Here is an 18,501-nt window from a genome sequence, read left to right as displayed (position 1 = left end):
ACACAGGACTCACCAGGTGGTCGATGCCGATGCTGTTCCAGCCCTGCATGATGGGCAGGAAAGAGATGAAGGTGGGAATGACCCAGCAGCCGCCGATCATCAGAGCCACTCGCATGGGCGTCATCTTATTCCGGTAGACCAGAGGCTGGCAGCAGATAGCGTAGTACCTGCAGAGCAATGACAGAAAAATAATAACCAATCAGCTCATCAATACACCAAGAAAACATGATATATGTGCACAGAAGAAATGTGTCATAACTTTAAGTAGACCCTATAGACTGTCAAATAAAAATGACTGAAAAAATGTGGATGAGTGACAAGATAAATTAGCATTTTCATAACAGCAAATGGATATCAAAGCAAGGTATGTACAAGATAAATAAAGCAAAAATTAAGTAAATAAATGAAAACAAACAGCATAAATAAGATGCAAAGCTCAACGGTGATAAATTGCATGTTATGAAGATAAAATTGCACGTTGAATGAAATTGATACTGAAATTGCAAAAAGTCCATTTTTGGTGTATGGTCTGTGCAGTTTGACATAAAAGTTTGACATAAAAGAAAAGTTATAGGAAAAGAAAAACTTGAAAATACAATGAATTTGCAGATAAAGCCTTCTGCAGAACTTTCCAAGAGTTAAAGCTGATTTATGTTGTTTGTTGGCTCATGTGGCCTCAGCTGCTGTGAGTGTGTAGAACTGTGCTGTAATGTGTAAATTACTCCGAAACACTGTCGATGGGGTTTCTGTGGCCCTGTGTTGAGTTTCTGCTAAGTGCATTAAAATTGATTCAACTAACACACATAAAACACATGTGAAACCAGGCTTAACCCTTTAAAACCTGAGCAACACGTGGCCAACCAAATTAGCAAAAAAAATTATTTGAAAAAAATTAAGAAAATTACCTAAAAATTAAAAAAAAAATCAAGAAAATGACCCAGAAAAAGTACTGAAAATAATAAAAGTATTTATCTATTTATTTATTATTATTATCAGCATTTATTTAGTTTTCTGTAAAATAAATTTTAAATATAAAATTATTACAACTATAAATTGATTTTTTGACTGTTCAATATTTTTTTTGTTTGTTTTCTAATAATCCTCCCTTCAAATTTTTAGGTACCTCTCTTGGCATTTCTTGGCAAGTTGGTAATTGCTGATTTTAAGTATGTTTTCAGTGAAAAATGGGGCCAAACAGGGACGTCTGAGGGGCGAGCAAGAGGTTCCTACATCACTAAAATCTGTCATCAGCCAAAAATAAATGGTCACAAATGACTGGACAAAAGCACACAGCTGAAATACCTGTTTATTTCTGGTGTTTTCTGCCGTCACTCTGTCCCTCTGTTTCTGTCCCTCGTTTCCTTTTTAATGAGCTCTTTTGGCAGGACAAGAGGCTCTCTGCTGCCAATGGATTTGCAAAAATATGCTAACCACCAATAATTAAGCACTAGAACATTTTTAAAAATCAAGCTTCTCCCTCAATATCTCGTCGTCTTTCTCTCTCATCATCCCAGTCTGCCTCTTTTTGTACTTTTCATTCATTTATCTTCGTATCCCCTCTATTATGTGTCATCATTGTAATTATCTTAATTCCTTTCCTTTTTGTTTTCTTCTTCATCCTCTTTCCTTTAACCTCCAACTTTCACTTCAGCTACCTTTTACACTTTTTTAATCAGCGGTTCTTCCCCATGTCCCACCTTTGAAAGCTTTCCTGGAATCTGACATAAGTCTTTTAAAACCTGTTTCGAACCCAAGAAAAGTGGTTTGACTTGGAGAAAAAGGCAATGACCAGCTTGGCAGGTAAAGTCCAACAAACTGTAAGAAATGAGTAAAAAAATAACTAAGAAAAATTCCTGAAAATTAGTTTAAAATGTTTTATTTTAAGCACTATTTTGGTCTATTTTGTAGTTCTGGTTCTCCTAACTTTTTACTAATTTCTTGCATTTTTTTTGGCCATATGTTGTTAAGTTGCTAATTGCCGCATGGTTTTGAGAGCGATTAACAGGTTAAAGGATGCCAAGAGGTCACTTACTGTGCCGACATTATCACAGTGCATCTGAGGCAACAGAATATTTCCCCCTCTTACAACTACGACTGAGTAAATTGTCAGCTGGCCTTGGCTGCTGGAGACGGGACGTTCAGTTTGTCAGCGGCAGCAGCCCATCACTTGTTCTTGGTGACGGTTATAAAAGAGACTGATGGAGACGCTGGATTCAGACTCTGGTGGGAACACTTCACCGTATATTTCCCCCTCACTCTGACCCAGATCTGTCTCTGTTGTCCACATCCTTCCCTTTTTGTACACTCTTTGTTTTCTAGCTTTGCTTTCTGTAGTTCTCTCTTTATTGCAAAGAAGCATCACAGACTTTAACCCTTTGAAACTTAAGCACACTGGCGAGATTTTTTTTCAAAAACATGGGAGGAAGGCAATGAGCACAGCCCCAAAATAAGCAATAATAAGCAAGAAATTCGAAAAAGGATACAAAACATTACCTGAAAATAAGCAGATAAAGAAATGTAAAAAACAAAGGAGAAACAAATGAATGACCTTAAAAAAAGAAAAAAGGAAAATATATAAAATGTAATATAATAAATAAAATAAAATAAAATAAAATACAAATAATTTCAATTTTAAATATAAAATTATAAGAAATATAAATATTGTTTTCTGGTCTTGTTTTAAACTTGTCTCTGGATAATTTTCAAGTCATTTTCTTGTCACCTTTTGCTTTTCTTTTATTTTGGTGGCCTGCTAATTGCATTTTTTTTCCCAAATGTGTTCAAAACAAATCAAACCATTGATCCAGATTCTAAAGGGTTAACAAATAAGTAAAACAAATTGGATTCTGCTTGTTTCCAGTGATCTTAACGAAACACTTCTGAACGAGCACTTATTTTTTCAGACTTTTTTTTGTGTATCTACATTTGTGCCACTTAATTTGTAACCAACTCACTACCTAACAAGCACGTTTGCTCTGACTCTGGCTGTGTCATTAGCAAGTGCTCGTACGTGTGTGCGTGCATGATATCAGACGCCGCAGCGGGAAACAACATGCTGACAAGCAGCGATATCGCTGAAACAACGCTGGCTCTTAACTGCATGAATGGAATGGCAGGGATGACAGAGAAATACCATGAATGAGGGCGAGGAGAGGGAGAGGGACTGAGAGAGAAGAGATAGGCAAGAAGACGACGAGAGGAAACAAAAAGAAGGAATGAAAAAGACAAGAGGAAAAAGGAGCAAGAAGACAAGAGAAAAACGAAGAAAGAAGAGACGGAAATAGAGGAAAAATCTCTTTTAAAAGCTCAAATAACAGATGCGGCATTGCTTACTGTGATAAAACCCTCTCCCTCTAAACAATTTTAGCTGCCCTGGTCAATGACTCTGTGTGTGTGTGTGTGTGTGTGTGTGTGTGTGTGTGTGTGTGTGTGTGTGTGTGTGTGTGTGTGTGTGTGTTGTGTTGTGTTGTGTGCTGTTTGTCATGTGGACGCAGAGCTGCAACAAGCTTGACTGGATATGTGTGAGTGGACTGTAAACGATTCTTTAACTATTTTGAAACTTTTTATAATACTTTAATGCATTTAAATGAACACATCTTAAATTGCCTTTGTGAGTGAAATGTGCAATAAAAACAAACTTGCCTTTCTTTGTTTATCAAACCATAACATATTGCTTTTTTCAACAACAGAGCCAGAACATGTTCATTATATGCCTATTTCACACTCTATGACTCTATGATTTTCTGTTCGGCAACGATACTTAGACAAAAGCCTCCCGTCAGAGGCATGCTGGCGTTAGCTCGGCACTGACAAAGCAGCACTCGAGTGCTGTGTGAATGTTCAGAGAGGAGACAAGAGGCTTGCAGATGCATCACAGATGCTCCCCAGATATCTAGCAGGCTAAATATCTGGACCTGACGGTCAGTGAGCTACAGCCAATAAGAGCGCAAGACAAGGGTTGAAGAGAGAGAGTGGTGTGTTGTTTTTCAAGGTGTTTGTATGTGTGTGTGTGTGTGTGTTGAGAGGGAGAGAAAGAAAGATACCAAGAAAGGTGCAGAAGAGTTAGAAGGTGGACTATTGTACGCAATGTTTCTTAAAGTTAATAGCCTAATAATTAACTCTGAATTCTGTTTTATGACGTACAATTTTGCGAAATTTTTCTTGCCATCACCTGCTTGACCCCGTGCTTTTCGGTCAACACGTGCATCAGAGTATAATACATTCATCGAGGCCGAGGTTTCCTCCAGCTGAAAGATCATGTAGCGTGTGACCCCCTGTTACTTTTCTCACCCTGAACTCGTCAAATATCCGCTCTGTCAGTGTTTTTGGCGTACGAGCATGACTCCAAGGCCATCTTCTGCGTCCAATCAGAATGCGGCTCGACAGCGTCAGATGAGAATGTGCCAAACAGAACCAGTGGCGTTGCCTCTTTTACCTCACAGCTTTTAAAGACATTTTTATTAAACGTGCTCTCATCGCCCCTATTTACAGCAGGCGCAGCAGGTAGATAATTTCAGCTTACTGTTATGCTACCTGCCCAGAGCCAAAACTGGGGACAGATGAAGTTAGAGACTGCATAACGAAGAAAGTATAAGAGCTGTTGGAGACCAAAATAGAGCTAAAAGGAGATCAGAGAGTGTTAACAACATTTTCTGCTGGATTTGTCAGCTGTTTGCAAACAATGATGTCGGAGCTTTTTGTCTTGTTGCTTGCTTTTTGGGGTTTTCCATGTGCTAAAGTGCTGTAAAGATCATTGCTGCAGCTTTAATACTCTGATCCAAATACTTGATTTATCATAAGGATGATAATTATATAATTTAATTGCATAACAATCGGTACTGTAGCTGCAGCTTCATGTCTAACTCCCAGACTCATGCAGCTGAATTTACACATTTGTATAACCTTTGCTGATCCTCAGAAGGTTGACTGAACAGTGTGCTCTGCAGCAGCAGCATTAAAGCTAATCCAGTTTATCCCCGTCGTCTGTCACTGTTGGTATTTTGCTGCGTCCCCTGCTACAGTCCTACCTCATTACCTACTCTCGGTGCGTGGCATTTCACAGCCATCAGTAATTTGGACAGGCTGTGTATACTGTGTGTGGTCTGCATGTGCTGTGACATTAAAAAAAAGGTCAAGAGACTCTTTCTATTTGAATTGCCAAAAAAGATGTTTAAAAGGTTGCAAATGGATTCTTTAAGTGTGGATGTGGCGGCCTGAATGACATAAATGTCTGAATACAAACAGCCACACAGGCACAAAAGAACAGTATGTGTGCACCTAAACACATACAAAGAAGCTACAGTATGCACACACACACATGCGCACACACACACGCGCACACACACACACACACAAACCTGGGGAAGATTAGAAGCAGACGCAGCACGGTTGGATGGTGGTGTGTCCTGACTGTGAGCACTTTAATGGTCCCAGTTTCCTTTTGATCCACTAAACATTTCTCTCTGCTTATTTCTGACATTTTGATTCAGACATTATTTGTATGGCTGCAGGTTTCTGAGAGCAAACCCGAAGAATGTCGTCGCATTCGACATTCACACGCTGCTGCAGGACATTTGATTTTGTCGTCCCCTAAAATACGAGAGAAGGTTCAAATCTGCAGAGCACATTTAAGTTTAGACACCCATAATTAAAATATAGAAGACAAGAAAGCAGCTTTGTACATATGGCATACCAGCATCACATAAAAAAGTTATATAAGTAAATACCACTGAAAGGCTGTTTGTCCAATGTATAAATATCTGTTTTAGAGAAAGCACTACATAACTGATTTACTTGCACCGTGTGAATTTTTGCATTAATCATTTGCAAATTCAGTTACTGCTAACTTTACAAAATATTTAATATTTCATTGTTTTCAGATTTTCCTTAACTGTATATAACCAAAGTACACTATTAAAGTAAAAACCCTGGAACTGCTTGTACTATCACTTTTTACATGGCCGTCCACTCACTGAACTTTGTGAGAATCTTTTTTTTTTTCTTTTTTTTTTTTAAGGTGAGAGACTGCTTGGACTGTTAACCCTTTAACACCTGGATCGACATCATGTGTTGCATTCAGGCGCCTTTCACAAGCATTTCGACCTCCGAAACCAAAGAAGAAATGGTTTGATTTCTTTCAAAAACGTGGGGAGAAAACATAACTTAGTAGTAACTGTCCCACAAATACATTTCATTTTTTTGCACTTTCTTGGGGTCTGTCTTTTCCCTATTTTTGCTTTACTTATTTTCAGGTAATTTTCTTGTGACATTTTACTAATTTCTTGCTAAATTTTGGGCCATTTCATGTTTAGTCGCTCTTCGCCCCTTTTCAGTGTTTAAAGAAAGAAATGAAGCCAATTTGCACAGGTTTAAAGGGTTAATTAACCCAGTTGCCATTTAGATCCCCCAAAACATCACAGTTTTAATGATTTTTTTTCTGTTTTTTTTTTTCTCGACCTAGCCAGGTGATGAGATCGGGGTGTCAGGTAGCAGGTGGATGCAATTAAATACAATTAACTGCATGTTAGGAGAGAAACGACTCGAGTGTCAGTGTGAAGAACGATGAACCGCAGCCCCGGGCTCAACAAACTGGGTCAAAGTGTGATCTTTAGTGACACGTGTCAAACACTTAATTACACTGACTAAACAGCGCTGCCCGATGCTGTCAATCATCAGCAGCTGCTCCCTTTCTCACAAGAGTCTAATCAGAGCTGGCAGGCTGGGACATTTTTTGTGACAGGTGACACGAGAGGTGACTCATTCTCATGCACAAAAGTATAATGAAGGAGACATCTCTGAAATGCAGGCACACTATTAACCCTTTAAACCTGAGAAAAGTGGTCTTTCAAAAATGTGGGAGGAAGGATTTGAACAACTTACCAAGAAATGGCTCAAAAATAAGCAAGAATTTAGAAAAAGGAATAACAAAAAATACCTGAAAATAAGCAAAAAAAAAAGGGAAAAAAGAGAGATAGAGAAGAAAATGACCTAAAGAAAGTGAGAAAATGAAATATTTTTTCTTGTATCATATTTATGTATTTATGTTATTAAATATATATTTATTTCTGAATGCAGCGCAACAAAACTGATGTCGATACAGGTGCTGAAGGGTTAAAGCAAGAGGTCAAATCGTCTTTAGTCCGCCCTTACTGTTTGTTTTATTGTTGCATTTCATTTGAAGACATACTTTGAAAAAGAGTCGTTATTGAAGAAAAGTGTATATTTTGCATTTATATAAATATAATAAATAATATAATACATTATTATAATCTAACTACCATCCATCCTGCAAACACAGAATTTAGTCGAAAAAATATTTGGTTTGATATCATTCACTATATTAACATCAATATCTGTAATCAAGTTATAGAGTAACTGCAAATATGAGACTACACACTCTTTGTAAATGTATTTCTTTATTTCTCTTTCTACCTTTTTCCTCCTCTCCCCTAAAGTCTCTTCAGCTCTCAGTTTTCCGGTGTTGTCTTTCTTGTCTAAATGTCTCGTCTGTGTTAGCCTCCTGACTGAATGCCTTTGTGTAGGAGCATCCTCCTCGTGGCGCTGCTGGTATTTTTAGTTTTAATTCACTTCCATTCAGCCCTTTTCAGCGTCTTCAGCTGACAGAGGGCGAATGAGATGCTTTATCCTGCAGCTGTTCACTTTATTTTCTATGTTCTCTCACTTTCTCTCTGTTTTCTTCTTCATTTCCCCTCCTTTTCTCTCGGCACGTCTCTCTTTTCTTTCTCTTTCTCCGTCCCGTACACAAGCTCGCATTGTCTGTCAGCCAAGCTGAAATACACTGGAGGCAAAAAATGCCTCTTTTCCATTCACTGCGAGCGTCAAGTGACGTTACAAACGGCCTCCTTCCCTCCGCTCTCAGCTTTTTTTCAATGTTTCTTTGTTTTGTTTGTGTTGGCAGCAACACTGACCTCTGACCTTGAGGCAGGTCAAAGGGAGAGCCAAGGTCAAGTAAAAAAAAAAAAAAACTTTTGTCATAAAACGTAAAGTACAGGTGGAAATAATAAAATGAGTGATGGCTGAATTCCATTTAGCTGCTTTGATTTTGTGCATACTAATTCACTGTTACAGTCATTATTCACTGGGACACTTAAATGGAACAAAGCCATCTCTGTTGTTATTGGTCACACCTGTGCTTTTAGGAAAAGTTAAAGGCCTTTTGGAGAGATTCAAACAAAAAGGTATCAGGCAAGTCTGAAATTACAGTCATCTGTCTCACAGCTATTTTAATCAATACGGCTGTCTGTAACAGGGCTGAAATTAAAGAGTTTTTTCATTGCCGATTATTCTGTCCATTACTTACAGTTAGATTATCAATTAATCAGTTGTTTAGTCTATAAAATGTGGGAAAAAAATGTCCATCGTTTCCTAAATGCCCAAGACATCGTCCTCAAGGCTTTTGGCTTTTTTTTCTTTAAGAAATGACTTAAATTGATTGATCAGTTATCAGATTAGTTGCTAATTGATTTAATACTTGACACCCTTTAAATTATTCATTGCAGTTGTATTCTTCAAAGGTCATGTAATTGTTGATTTTTTTTCTCTTTAACCATCTTAACTACAGTGATTGTCTGAGGATCTGAGATGCAGGTGGCCTGAAAGTCTGGTAAAATTAATGCAATGTAAATAATTTTTGGATTATACTGCCAAGAAGCTGCTGAGAAGATATGGTACTGATAAGGAAAAAACTAGTAAATTAAATCCAAAAATAAATAAAAAAAATCCAAGTGTGCAAGCAAGTTTTTGGCATTCATGAGATAAGATCTCTGGCTGAATGTCTTCCACAACGAACCGAGTCCAGATAATTAAAATAAGATGGCAGCCACCACCACAAGCATGAAACCGTGTGTCCTGATACACGCTGGCAGACGTTTTTTCCTCCATTGATGTTTACGCCACGTTGTGTTTCTGTAACGCTCCGTCAGCAGCCCGACAGAGCATTCGCTTTTTGGGTCAGGAAATATTCTCTCCATATTGAATGCAGTGACAGTATTTGACAGCGGTAGAAAATAAATAAAATGTCAGTGGAAATGTGCTAGAAATGTTTGTCATTTTTGTTTTTGTGTTTGTTTTTTCCTCTAAAGTCCTTTGTATTCAAAGGTTTCTCATCATTTCCCTCTGTGTTTATGTTCTCTCTCTTCCAGTGAAGCAGTCAACAGATGCTTCCACTCACAGATTCATAATAATAATCTACCAGAGAAATCTGTTGTTCTCTTCCTGGTCGATTATTTTTTGTTTTGCTCATTGTTTTTATGATGCTGGAAGCTATAAATGACATCAGCAGTCTTCCTTACCTCCCCAACCTTCTCTGCTTTGAAAACCATTAACATTTTTTCCATCATTTTAACTCACTTGTCATAAAAATCTCTGAAACCTTCTGCTGTGTTTGTGCTGAAAGAGAAGCACCTGCATTTAATGTCGTGCCATAAATCATGCCAGCACATTCCCCGCCAAATCTGATTATCGTCTCAGTGGTGGTATTGTAAAAAAAACCCCAACTTAATCAGTCATAATGAACAACATATTGATTTGCAGGTAAAAAGAAAAAGTTCCATCACAATATTTACTTTTGTTCGAAGGTATATTGTCCCGGAAAAAATTGTAACAAATGGTATTATTTTCATTTTGGGACCATATCATAAAAATAATGCTTATTTATTAAGATGATCTAAGAGCAATGAGCTGTTAATTTTTAAGATTTTTTTAGACCTTGGAATTAAAAAAAGTAAAAAACTTTTTTGCTTTGCTCGAAGGACGGGGTGAAAAACTGACCATCAGAGAGACGTTTGTGATGCAATGAATCATACAAATGTGGAAAAACAGTCCACGCAGTTTGACTGTCTCTCCTACAAAGGGTCAAACACATGCCGCGTCTTCCACCGCCTAGAAAAGGAGAGGTCAGGCGCTGGATGCTGTCCGCTTAATGCCAACTTTCACAAGGTTGTGTCTGAAGTTGCTAAGCAACCATAACCAGCACCGTATCATAGCCCTCTTTCCAGTAATCCTGAGTTCAGAGCTGATCTTGGATGGATGCATGCACATGGAACTCTAAAGGACAGCGTCAGGTAAAAGCCACATAATAAAAAGAACGCAAGTGCACTTATAGGGCGGGCGGATGGGGAAGTGGATGGGTCCAACTGTCCATGTTTTTGTTGCCTAATCCCCACCATCGAGACGGTGGGGATTAGGAACGCTATTGTGTAAGCAAAAGGACCGTGCTGCTTCATCCTACCATGTGCATTTGTTGGCATCATCATAACAGCATCCAGGAGTGTTAACAGCTGACGCAGAAGGATACCTAAAAGGTCAAAAGTAGACGCAGAAGGTCACTGACAGAGCGGCACCATGTGGCGAGTTGGGATAAGAACGTGTGGAGTATTCAGACTCTGTTCAACAAACCCACATGCACTCTGTTTAAGGCATAACGCCTTAACCCCTGATAAATAACACATCCAGAGACCATCAAATAGATCTAACCCGGCTGTATAAATTCAGCCAGGGTAACACGATTCAGACAATACATTTCAAAAAGTTGTTTACTGACCATCAGCAGTTTTCCTGGTTATGATTTCACAGCTTTTTCCCCCAGAGGAGTAGATACTAATCTTAAGCTCGATCACGATGTCAAAAAGTTGTTGAAGCAGTCAGGAGAGCAGCTTCATGCCTCCACAACACTTAAATAACTTCCATGACTAAAAATCCACCCTGATCTGAAATCCCGTCTTTAAAGACAGTCAGAGACACAAAAAGCCATACTGAAACAGAAAGGGAAGCAGCCGTCTTCAGATCCATGACATTGAGTGTTTGTTCTAGCAAATATTCAGAAGCATGCTTTGTCTGTCTCTCTGCATGGGCTGCTTGCAGTTTGTATTCATGTTGTAGTTTCTCTTCAGAGCACAAAGCATAAAATACTAAAAGCTTTCTGAGGCTTTGAAATACATTTCTACCTGTACTACATGACCGTGGGGTTTTCATCGTACCTTAATTTTTCATTCTACTACTATTTAATCTGACTTTGGCCAAGAAAGGTCGACTGGACTCAGCTGATTTAAGCCTCTGCTGCTTAAGATCAAAACATTTTTCAACATCCCCTCAGGAACCCGATCAGGACAATGAAACTTTTTTACTGAGCCATGATTCTTTGCCTTGCTCGTGGGCATCTTGAAGGTTAAAGGAAAGAGAGAGTTTTTTTTCTCTCGCTTTTTTGTCAAACTTTTTTTGGTATCTATAAAGGCTCTCCAACCTCAAAGCTGCCAGTAACCACAGACACACTGCTGACACAAAAAGTGAAAACACTTTGAGGAGCCATAATATTCCCAAACATAGTGCCTGAAATAGTTTGTTTTATGTTGGTGGTTCAGGAGAAATGCATTTTCAGATTTTAACAAAAGAGGGGCCCAGGAAGGATCCTTGAGTAACACCTTCACCTTCATCTTCCTATAGTTGAAGAAATGGTAAACAACAACAGTATTGTGGGAATCCTAGAAACTTCCTAAAATCCTGGGAACATGTATGGAGCAGCTTTGACTGGCCCCTGGCCTCCTGTCATTTTGCAAAAGTGGCCCCCACGCAAAGCATTTTAAGTACCCCAGCCCTCTACTTTCTGATGGCAAAGTAAGCACTTCTTCACATTAGAGACGTTGATATGATTTGCATGAAATGTACAAATGTAACGTGGTTGTATTTGTGGTTTGCAGAAAAAAAACCAATGCAAAGACAGCAGGTTTGAGTGTAACTCTTCTGCTGACCTCTGCAGGCTCTTTTGCAAATATTCTGCTGCTGAAGACTTTCGCAGCTGCTTGTTTAGTGAATGGGAGTCTAACTCTAGTGTTGTTTTGCATGAACTGCCAATGCAGAATAATCTTGTCTTCATTAAAATAAACAAAGTACTATTTCAAAAGCCTGTATTCTTTTAAGAATTGTTCAAAGAGCTAAAATACAGCCTGTGACATAAAAATACTTGACCCTTCAGATGGATGTCAGTGGCTCTAAATCTCCAATAGTCTGGGGAAATAAAAGCCCACCCCCTCCCTGCATGGTCAAGGTGTCCTCACCCGAGGCGCTTAACCCCTGTTGGTCCATGGAGCAACTCAGTAGCTCTAATTAGCATGTTGTGCCCTGACTTGGGCCTCTGGGGCAGAACGGCCTCTTTCATTAGGATTGGCAGGCTTAACAGTCCATGGTCTAAACATGAGCCATAAACAGATTAACAGCCTGGGAGGCTCTGCCTTGACAGGCTCAGTTAAGGGACCAGGTTTAAGCCCCTTCACCGATAAATCAAGTACAATTTTGCTGACCATTTAAAATGCATGCTACACAGTCTCTAGATTTTTGGATGGATTCTTTCTGCAGGCAGCCGTAGGTTCATTTCCATTCCATTAATTTTGGTGCAGCATGAGGATCAATTAGCAGTCACTTGGAACTTGCTAGAGCTGTATAAATCATGTGAGGGCATAATTCCCCATCGGTGCCGGATGTCACTTTCACTTTTTTTTTTACAGTGTTCTCATGTCCCGTTACAGTATTCCAGATCAGAGAAGCTTAGAGTTGACAGAAGTGATAATGCGTTCATCTCGGTCACATTTAATTGCTACCCTGGGCTTACAGCAGCAAACTGTGCGGGCAGGAGCCGGGGTTGGGTGCTAAGGTGACACAGAGGTTGGCCTTCCCCTCTGGTTGGTGAAACTTGTTGGAAAAAGAGAAAGATATGCGAACTTCTACTCATGGTTGAAAAAAGTATTTCACTGGTTTAGTTGTTTAAGGGCAGGAGGGTCTTAGTAAGCACAATGGCGAACAATGTTTGGCTGCACAGAGTTCTGAGCTTTGTAACGGCCCTCAGGGTGAAACACAGATGCCGAAGGCAACCTTTGGGGTGAGATACACCAGGCCTTCAACTAACCTCAATGTGAACCCATTCGAGGCAATTTTTGATGCCCAGAGCAACTGATGTTACATAGAGAGCAAAAAGGCCCACATAGGACTATTGGGAGGGGAGGTGATGGGTCAGCATGTTCTCATTCTGAACTGGTCAAATACTGCCACTTGGTCGGGGATTTCAGCATCAGACAGCCACCTTTTGCAGAGTTATAACATGCCGGCTGACAGCATGAGTTTATTAAGCAGCTGGTCGAAACCTTTTCTGGTCATATATAACGCTTCTGACAGCAACAAGGTCTTTAAGGACTTTAACCTAGGAGCCTGTTGTTTGCTTCCCACATGAATATTAAGCCAAATCATTCTGTTTTTTTCCCTAACCTAACATTGAGCTGCACAAGGTAAAAAACGTGAATATAAGTTGTTTTACTAATGTTGTAAGTTTATTTTGAAAAGACTGTATGCATCTAGCAAGCAAAAAACTGTACATTTTCAAGTGTATTTCAAAAAGGTGCAATGCATTTAACAGGTGTGAATTGATACGCCGTCCTGGAACATCGATAACAAATGCAGGACAACACCCATCGTATCCTATGTAGCTGTGAAAAGCACTGATCAAGCAGCGATATTTGACAAGTTGGGATGAGAATGTGTTGGAAAGGTCAAACAAGCACAGACTTTCACCCAGGAGACCGCTGTTCATGTCCTGCATGAAACCAAAAGTCAAAGTCAAACTTTAACATGGTGTTTAACCATGTTTGTGCATCACATGCAGACACTAAAGAGTACATCTATAGTACAGATAGGTCCTTTTTAAAAGTAATATATTTCAGGCCTAAAATAATAACTTCTGGTTAGGGCACACTCACTTCTGTTTTAAGCCCTCGTTTCAAGTTTAAACACTCAATTCTGAGTGCAGATACAGATAATTCAGTCGACTGAAGAGATGCAGATACAGATCATCGTGTGTTCACTCATCCCTAATCTGTATCACACACCGATGGGCATGAGAGAGCATTAGTATTTGACGACCTGAGATGACAACATGTTGAAATGCTCTGGTTAAATAAGGTTGAAAATGTATTTTGCATGAAAACATCTCTTTCTTTCTCTGCACTCTAAATCCATAATTCTTTGTTTGTGTGTCAAAGTGAAAGCTTTTATCTCGTCCTGGCAGATGAGCGTCTAAATAGAGGAGAAGTTATAGTTTCAAGTTATGGTAATGAAAAAAGGGATTACCAACAAATCCGGCGTTAAATCTGCCAAGACTTGTTTTAATCTTTCGTGCCTTTGTTTCTGTTGTTCTGCACTATGTGGGTGTTTGTATGTTTGTTGGATATTTAAAATATCCAGTCGAACACACTCACATGTGCACAGTCTAAGAGAAGCAGTTAATCTGGGCTTTTCTTTCACACGGGACTCCAGACTCTCTCTTGCATTTTGCTGCATCTGACTGAGTGACAGTTTCATTAATTCTTGGTCTCATCCTGCAGTTTTACACGAGGACAGACGTTTATGCCCTCTGTCTCTGTCAGTCTGTCTGTTGCTTTAAAAACAACCACAAACACGATGAGATTCTCAAATGGCTTCAGCCGCTGTAATTACAGCACAGCGTTTTTACAAGCTCCTCACTGAGGCTATTACACAGATGCTGCTGGTGCACTTCACTACACCTGTTCTTACAATAATTATAATTTCATCATAGCTTAAGAGCACTTTGCATTATTTATCACATTACAGCCGTCTATGGAAAAGCTGCGGTTTAACACTATTATTTTAATTTTCACTGAATCTCTCTTACATTAAAGCAAATAATTATTCGTAAGGACCAGAAAAGTGTCTAATAAAGAATACTTCAAGTGAATGGAATATGTATATTGTTAGTGCATCATTTAGGTGTAGTTTTTTTAAAAAGAAAATCTATTTCAATTTTAGTGGTACAGTATTCAAAGTGAGGAACATCTACTTTAAATATGAAATGTAAAATTACCCAATCCAGAAACAAATCTTTAAAAAACCACCCCAAAACTTTTTTTTTAAAAATTAGAAAACAACTTAAATGTTTATCAGAAATAGTTGCCAATTAACTGTCTGTCATAAGGCTAACTGATCAATTGACAATTTTTTTCTGTATTTGTATCAGCTGTTGGGTAGTATAATTTATAACAAAGCATCGCATTTTATAAACTTTTCTTATGCTTTCTGTTTGCAAAAAGTATTAATTTCTAATTTTGCTAGTTACTAAAGCCTTACGATAAATGTAGTAAATTAAAAAGTACAATATTTCTGTCTGTAATGTACTGAATTCTGAATTGATTGAGATAGTTTTGACGTAGCAACAGCGGCTTTTTCACAGAATATGAACAAATAAGAAACAAAAGCAAATACACAACCTTCACTTCCTTTGCCCGCACCATTACAAGCCACAAGAAAAGTTATTTGGCATTTGTGGTATTATTCTTGAGAGAAAAATCCACATCGGGACAAGCAGGCAATTAAAGTAAGTGGAGGAGGAAAACGCAGCGTACAGGAGATGTGATCTCATTCACCGGGGACACGGGGAACTTGGGGGTAATGAAGGGTGATTGCCTCACTCTGAATTGGTAATGGAAGTTGTGCCGCTCCAGGATGCGGAGGCAGCTGGATGTATAGAAGAGCACAAGCCTCCTCCGGCCAGATAATTGAATAAAGAAACCATTTCCTCCTTTGCTGTTGCTGAGCTATGCATCTTTGGTTTGGGTAATTTGGAAAATTCTCTCGTGTTTGTGTGAGTATGAAGACACATGTAAATACATGTGAGATGGAGCAGAATAATGGGCAGAGCCATTAGATACCTACGCTGCATCCAACCTGCATCATTACAACAGTATAGATAACATGCTTGAGAGGTCAGAGGTCATCCATACATTCCTAAAGTTTGTTCTTTGTGTTATTGTTGGTGAAACATCATTTTTTAATGATAAACAGCAAGAATCGAAGGGTCACAGCACAATAATACTGCAACAACCAACTCAGTGGGTGTCAACGTCCCTCAGTATTACACAATACTTGTTTTATCTTGAAGGGATAGTTCACCCAAAAATGAAAATTCAGTCATTATCTGCTCACCCTCATGCTGATGGAAGGTGAAGAACATAATGAAACCACAAAATACCTCCATATTGCTCAACCGAAGTAGTCCATGTGTGCTGACGCCCCAACCCCGAAGCTGTCTGATAAAACATCAATGACACCATGTTTTTAGCCAGAAGGAGGTGTTGCACAGTATACAGGGGCATGCATTTCAACCCCAGTCAGCAAACTGTTGGTTAGTTGGTTAGTGTACAACACACAGAGCTGACTGTAAACGGGTAAGAGGCTGTGTGCAGCAAACAGTAAACACCCCAAATGAGATGCCTATTGTGAATGCACTGCACACATAATATTATCATATAGTTCAAAGTTCAAAATCTGGAATATTCAAACAGATTATACTGTCTGCATGACCTGAATCAAATTTAGAATATTGTCATTTTTGTAATAATAGTGAAATATACGTGTGTATGTAAACAAAGTCAGTGATACTTCAGGGGGCGTAATGGATTACTTTCATAGTGCTCTCTTGCAGTTTGAATTGTTTGTTGTGTTTATGCTCGCTGCTGTGCTGAAATTTATCAGGGGCTATAAATGCTGTAAGGTATTTTTTTCTCTCCTCTGTTTTGGAATAAGTTCCATTCGTCCGCCTGCAGAGGCGATAAAAGGAATGTATGTCATCTACATGGACACAGTCCCTGCTATCGTCCTCTCTGAGTTAATATCACAGCTGTCACAGTGAAAGGCATCGCTTGAATCAGATAACATCTCTGCTCATACTCAAACTCCTTCTTATAAGAGACTCAGAGGCTAATGTTGCAGTGCTGGAACGACTTTATGTGAAAGATAAGGTTGCTATTTTGTACAATAAGTGTCTTACTAATATATTTTTCAGGGTTTGCTTACAAAAACGATGGTTTGAGGGGACAAATGTTAGTTTTAAAAGGTTTTATTTAGTTTGTGGGCACTTTCCTGAAATCCTCTCAAAATGAACCCTTTGAAACCTGAAGCCGCGTCACTTTTCTTGTGCGGCTTTCAGATGCCTTTCACAAGTGTTCAAACCTTTGACCCCTGAGCAACGATGTCTCTCAAAATCAGAGAAAAGGCAATGAGCAACTTCGTAATTAATGTTTCACAAATTGCGAGAAAATTAGTAGATTTTGAATTTTATTTTTAAAAGCTAGGGAAAAATGTTGGAAAAAAACTGTATTTCCCATAATCATAATTGTATATTTCTAATTATGTCACTAAATAAATATAGTTTTTTAAGCATTTTGTACCAGGTCACGTTTTTTTTAATAACTTTTTAAAATTATCATAATTATTATTATTATTTTACAAATTTCAAGGAACTGTGCCCCCAGAACTGTGTATTTTAAGCAATTACATGATCTTTACCTAACAATAATCCAGTGTTGTTTGTGCCTAAATATAACCACGCTTTACCCACGGTGTTGTTCACATGAAGTTTCAACATATCCAATAGATAATAACATATAAATGTAACGTATGCGTGGTTTGCAGAAAAGTACAATACAAGTTTTTATGATAACTGGGTTGGAAATCCACAGTGAAAATAATACAGATTTACATTTGTATAACTTTCTACAAAAAAGGGTCAACGTAAGGAGTAATGTGTTCATTTGTGGTGTTTGAAGAGGAAGAACAGACTTTCTTTCTTTTACAGAATGTAAAGCTCCTCCACTTGCTTAACATTTTTCTTTTGTCTGTGTCTAAAACGTCAGGCCAGTGTTTGAAGATGTACACTCTCTGGAGGCTGATTTGGAAAAGATCCGTTTTGGGGGGAAACGCTGTAAGTACTGACATGCAAATATAAATCTGTGCAGGTTTAGTGTGTTATTTCAGGCGAACTCAAACCCACACAAACATCACCACAGCAGAAAGACTCACCGGTCCAGGGCGATGCAGCACAGGTGCAGGATGGACGCGGTGGTCAGCAGGACGTCCAGAGACGTCCGGACCAAGCAGAAGGTCTCGCCGTAGATCCAGTGCTGGTGGACCAGCTCGATGGCACCGAACGGCATCACCAGCACCGACACCAGCAGATCGGCAAACGCCAGAGACACGATGAAGTAGTTGGTCTTGATTTTCCTGATGGAGGAAAAAGATTTAATAATTTCAGAGTGACAAAAAAATCTGGACTTTACATAAACAAGAATCGTAATAATCAGAGAATGATTAATAAATGATCATTATTAAAGATGTATATAAAGATCAGTAAACGGAAAGCAGGTGGAGCAGGTGCAGTATGCAACGCTGCTTTTGGGAAAGTTTTATTCCAAACAAGACTTCAACACAGAAAAATATGATTTGAAAATAAAAAGGTTCAAAATTTCTACTTCAAATGATTTTGGCATTGCTGTTTCTCAGTGATGCTGAGTCACAAACAGAGACGCAGTGAGAGATTGGCAGTTGCACAAAAAAAAGAAAAAGAAAAAAAAACAATTAAAGCAGCAACAACCAATAATAGCTGTACTGTTTTTGTAAAAACAAAAACCACACATTCTTTGTGAGGCT

The 18,501-nt window shown here is 38.7% G+C and overlaps 1 protein-coding gene across 1 annotated transcript in view; it reads right to left on the bottom strand.

Moving 5' to 3' along the window:
* Window positions 1–18,501, bottom strand: part of htr4 (5-hydroxytryptamine receptor 4) — an 83,462-nt gene that overhangs the window by 55,224 nt on the left and 9,737 nt on the right. The window contains exons 2-3 of the mRNA XM_042493792.1: window positions 17,875–18,075; window positions 14–167 (exon numbers count right to left, since the gene is read on the bottom strand). Of these exons, the coding sequence (XP_042349726.1) occupies window positions 14–167; window positions 17,875–18,075 (355 nt within the window). The remainder of the gene's footprint in view (window positions 1–13; window positions 168–17,874; window positions 18,076–18,501) is intronic.

Source organism: Plectropomus leopardus, chromosome 9 (genome assembly GCF_008729295.1).
Source record: "Plectropomus leopardus isolate mb chromosome 9, YSFRI_Pleo_2.0, whole genome shotgun sequence".
In the NCBI taxonomy this organism is placed as follows: Eukaryota; Metazoa; Chordata; class Actinopteri; order Perciformes; family Serranidae; genus Plectropomus; species Plectropomus leopardus.
The sequence above is the reverse complement of the archived record's forward strand: the minus strand, read 5'-3'. Positions and strand labels throughout refer to the sequence as shown.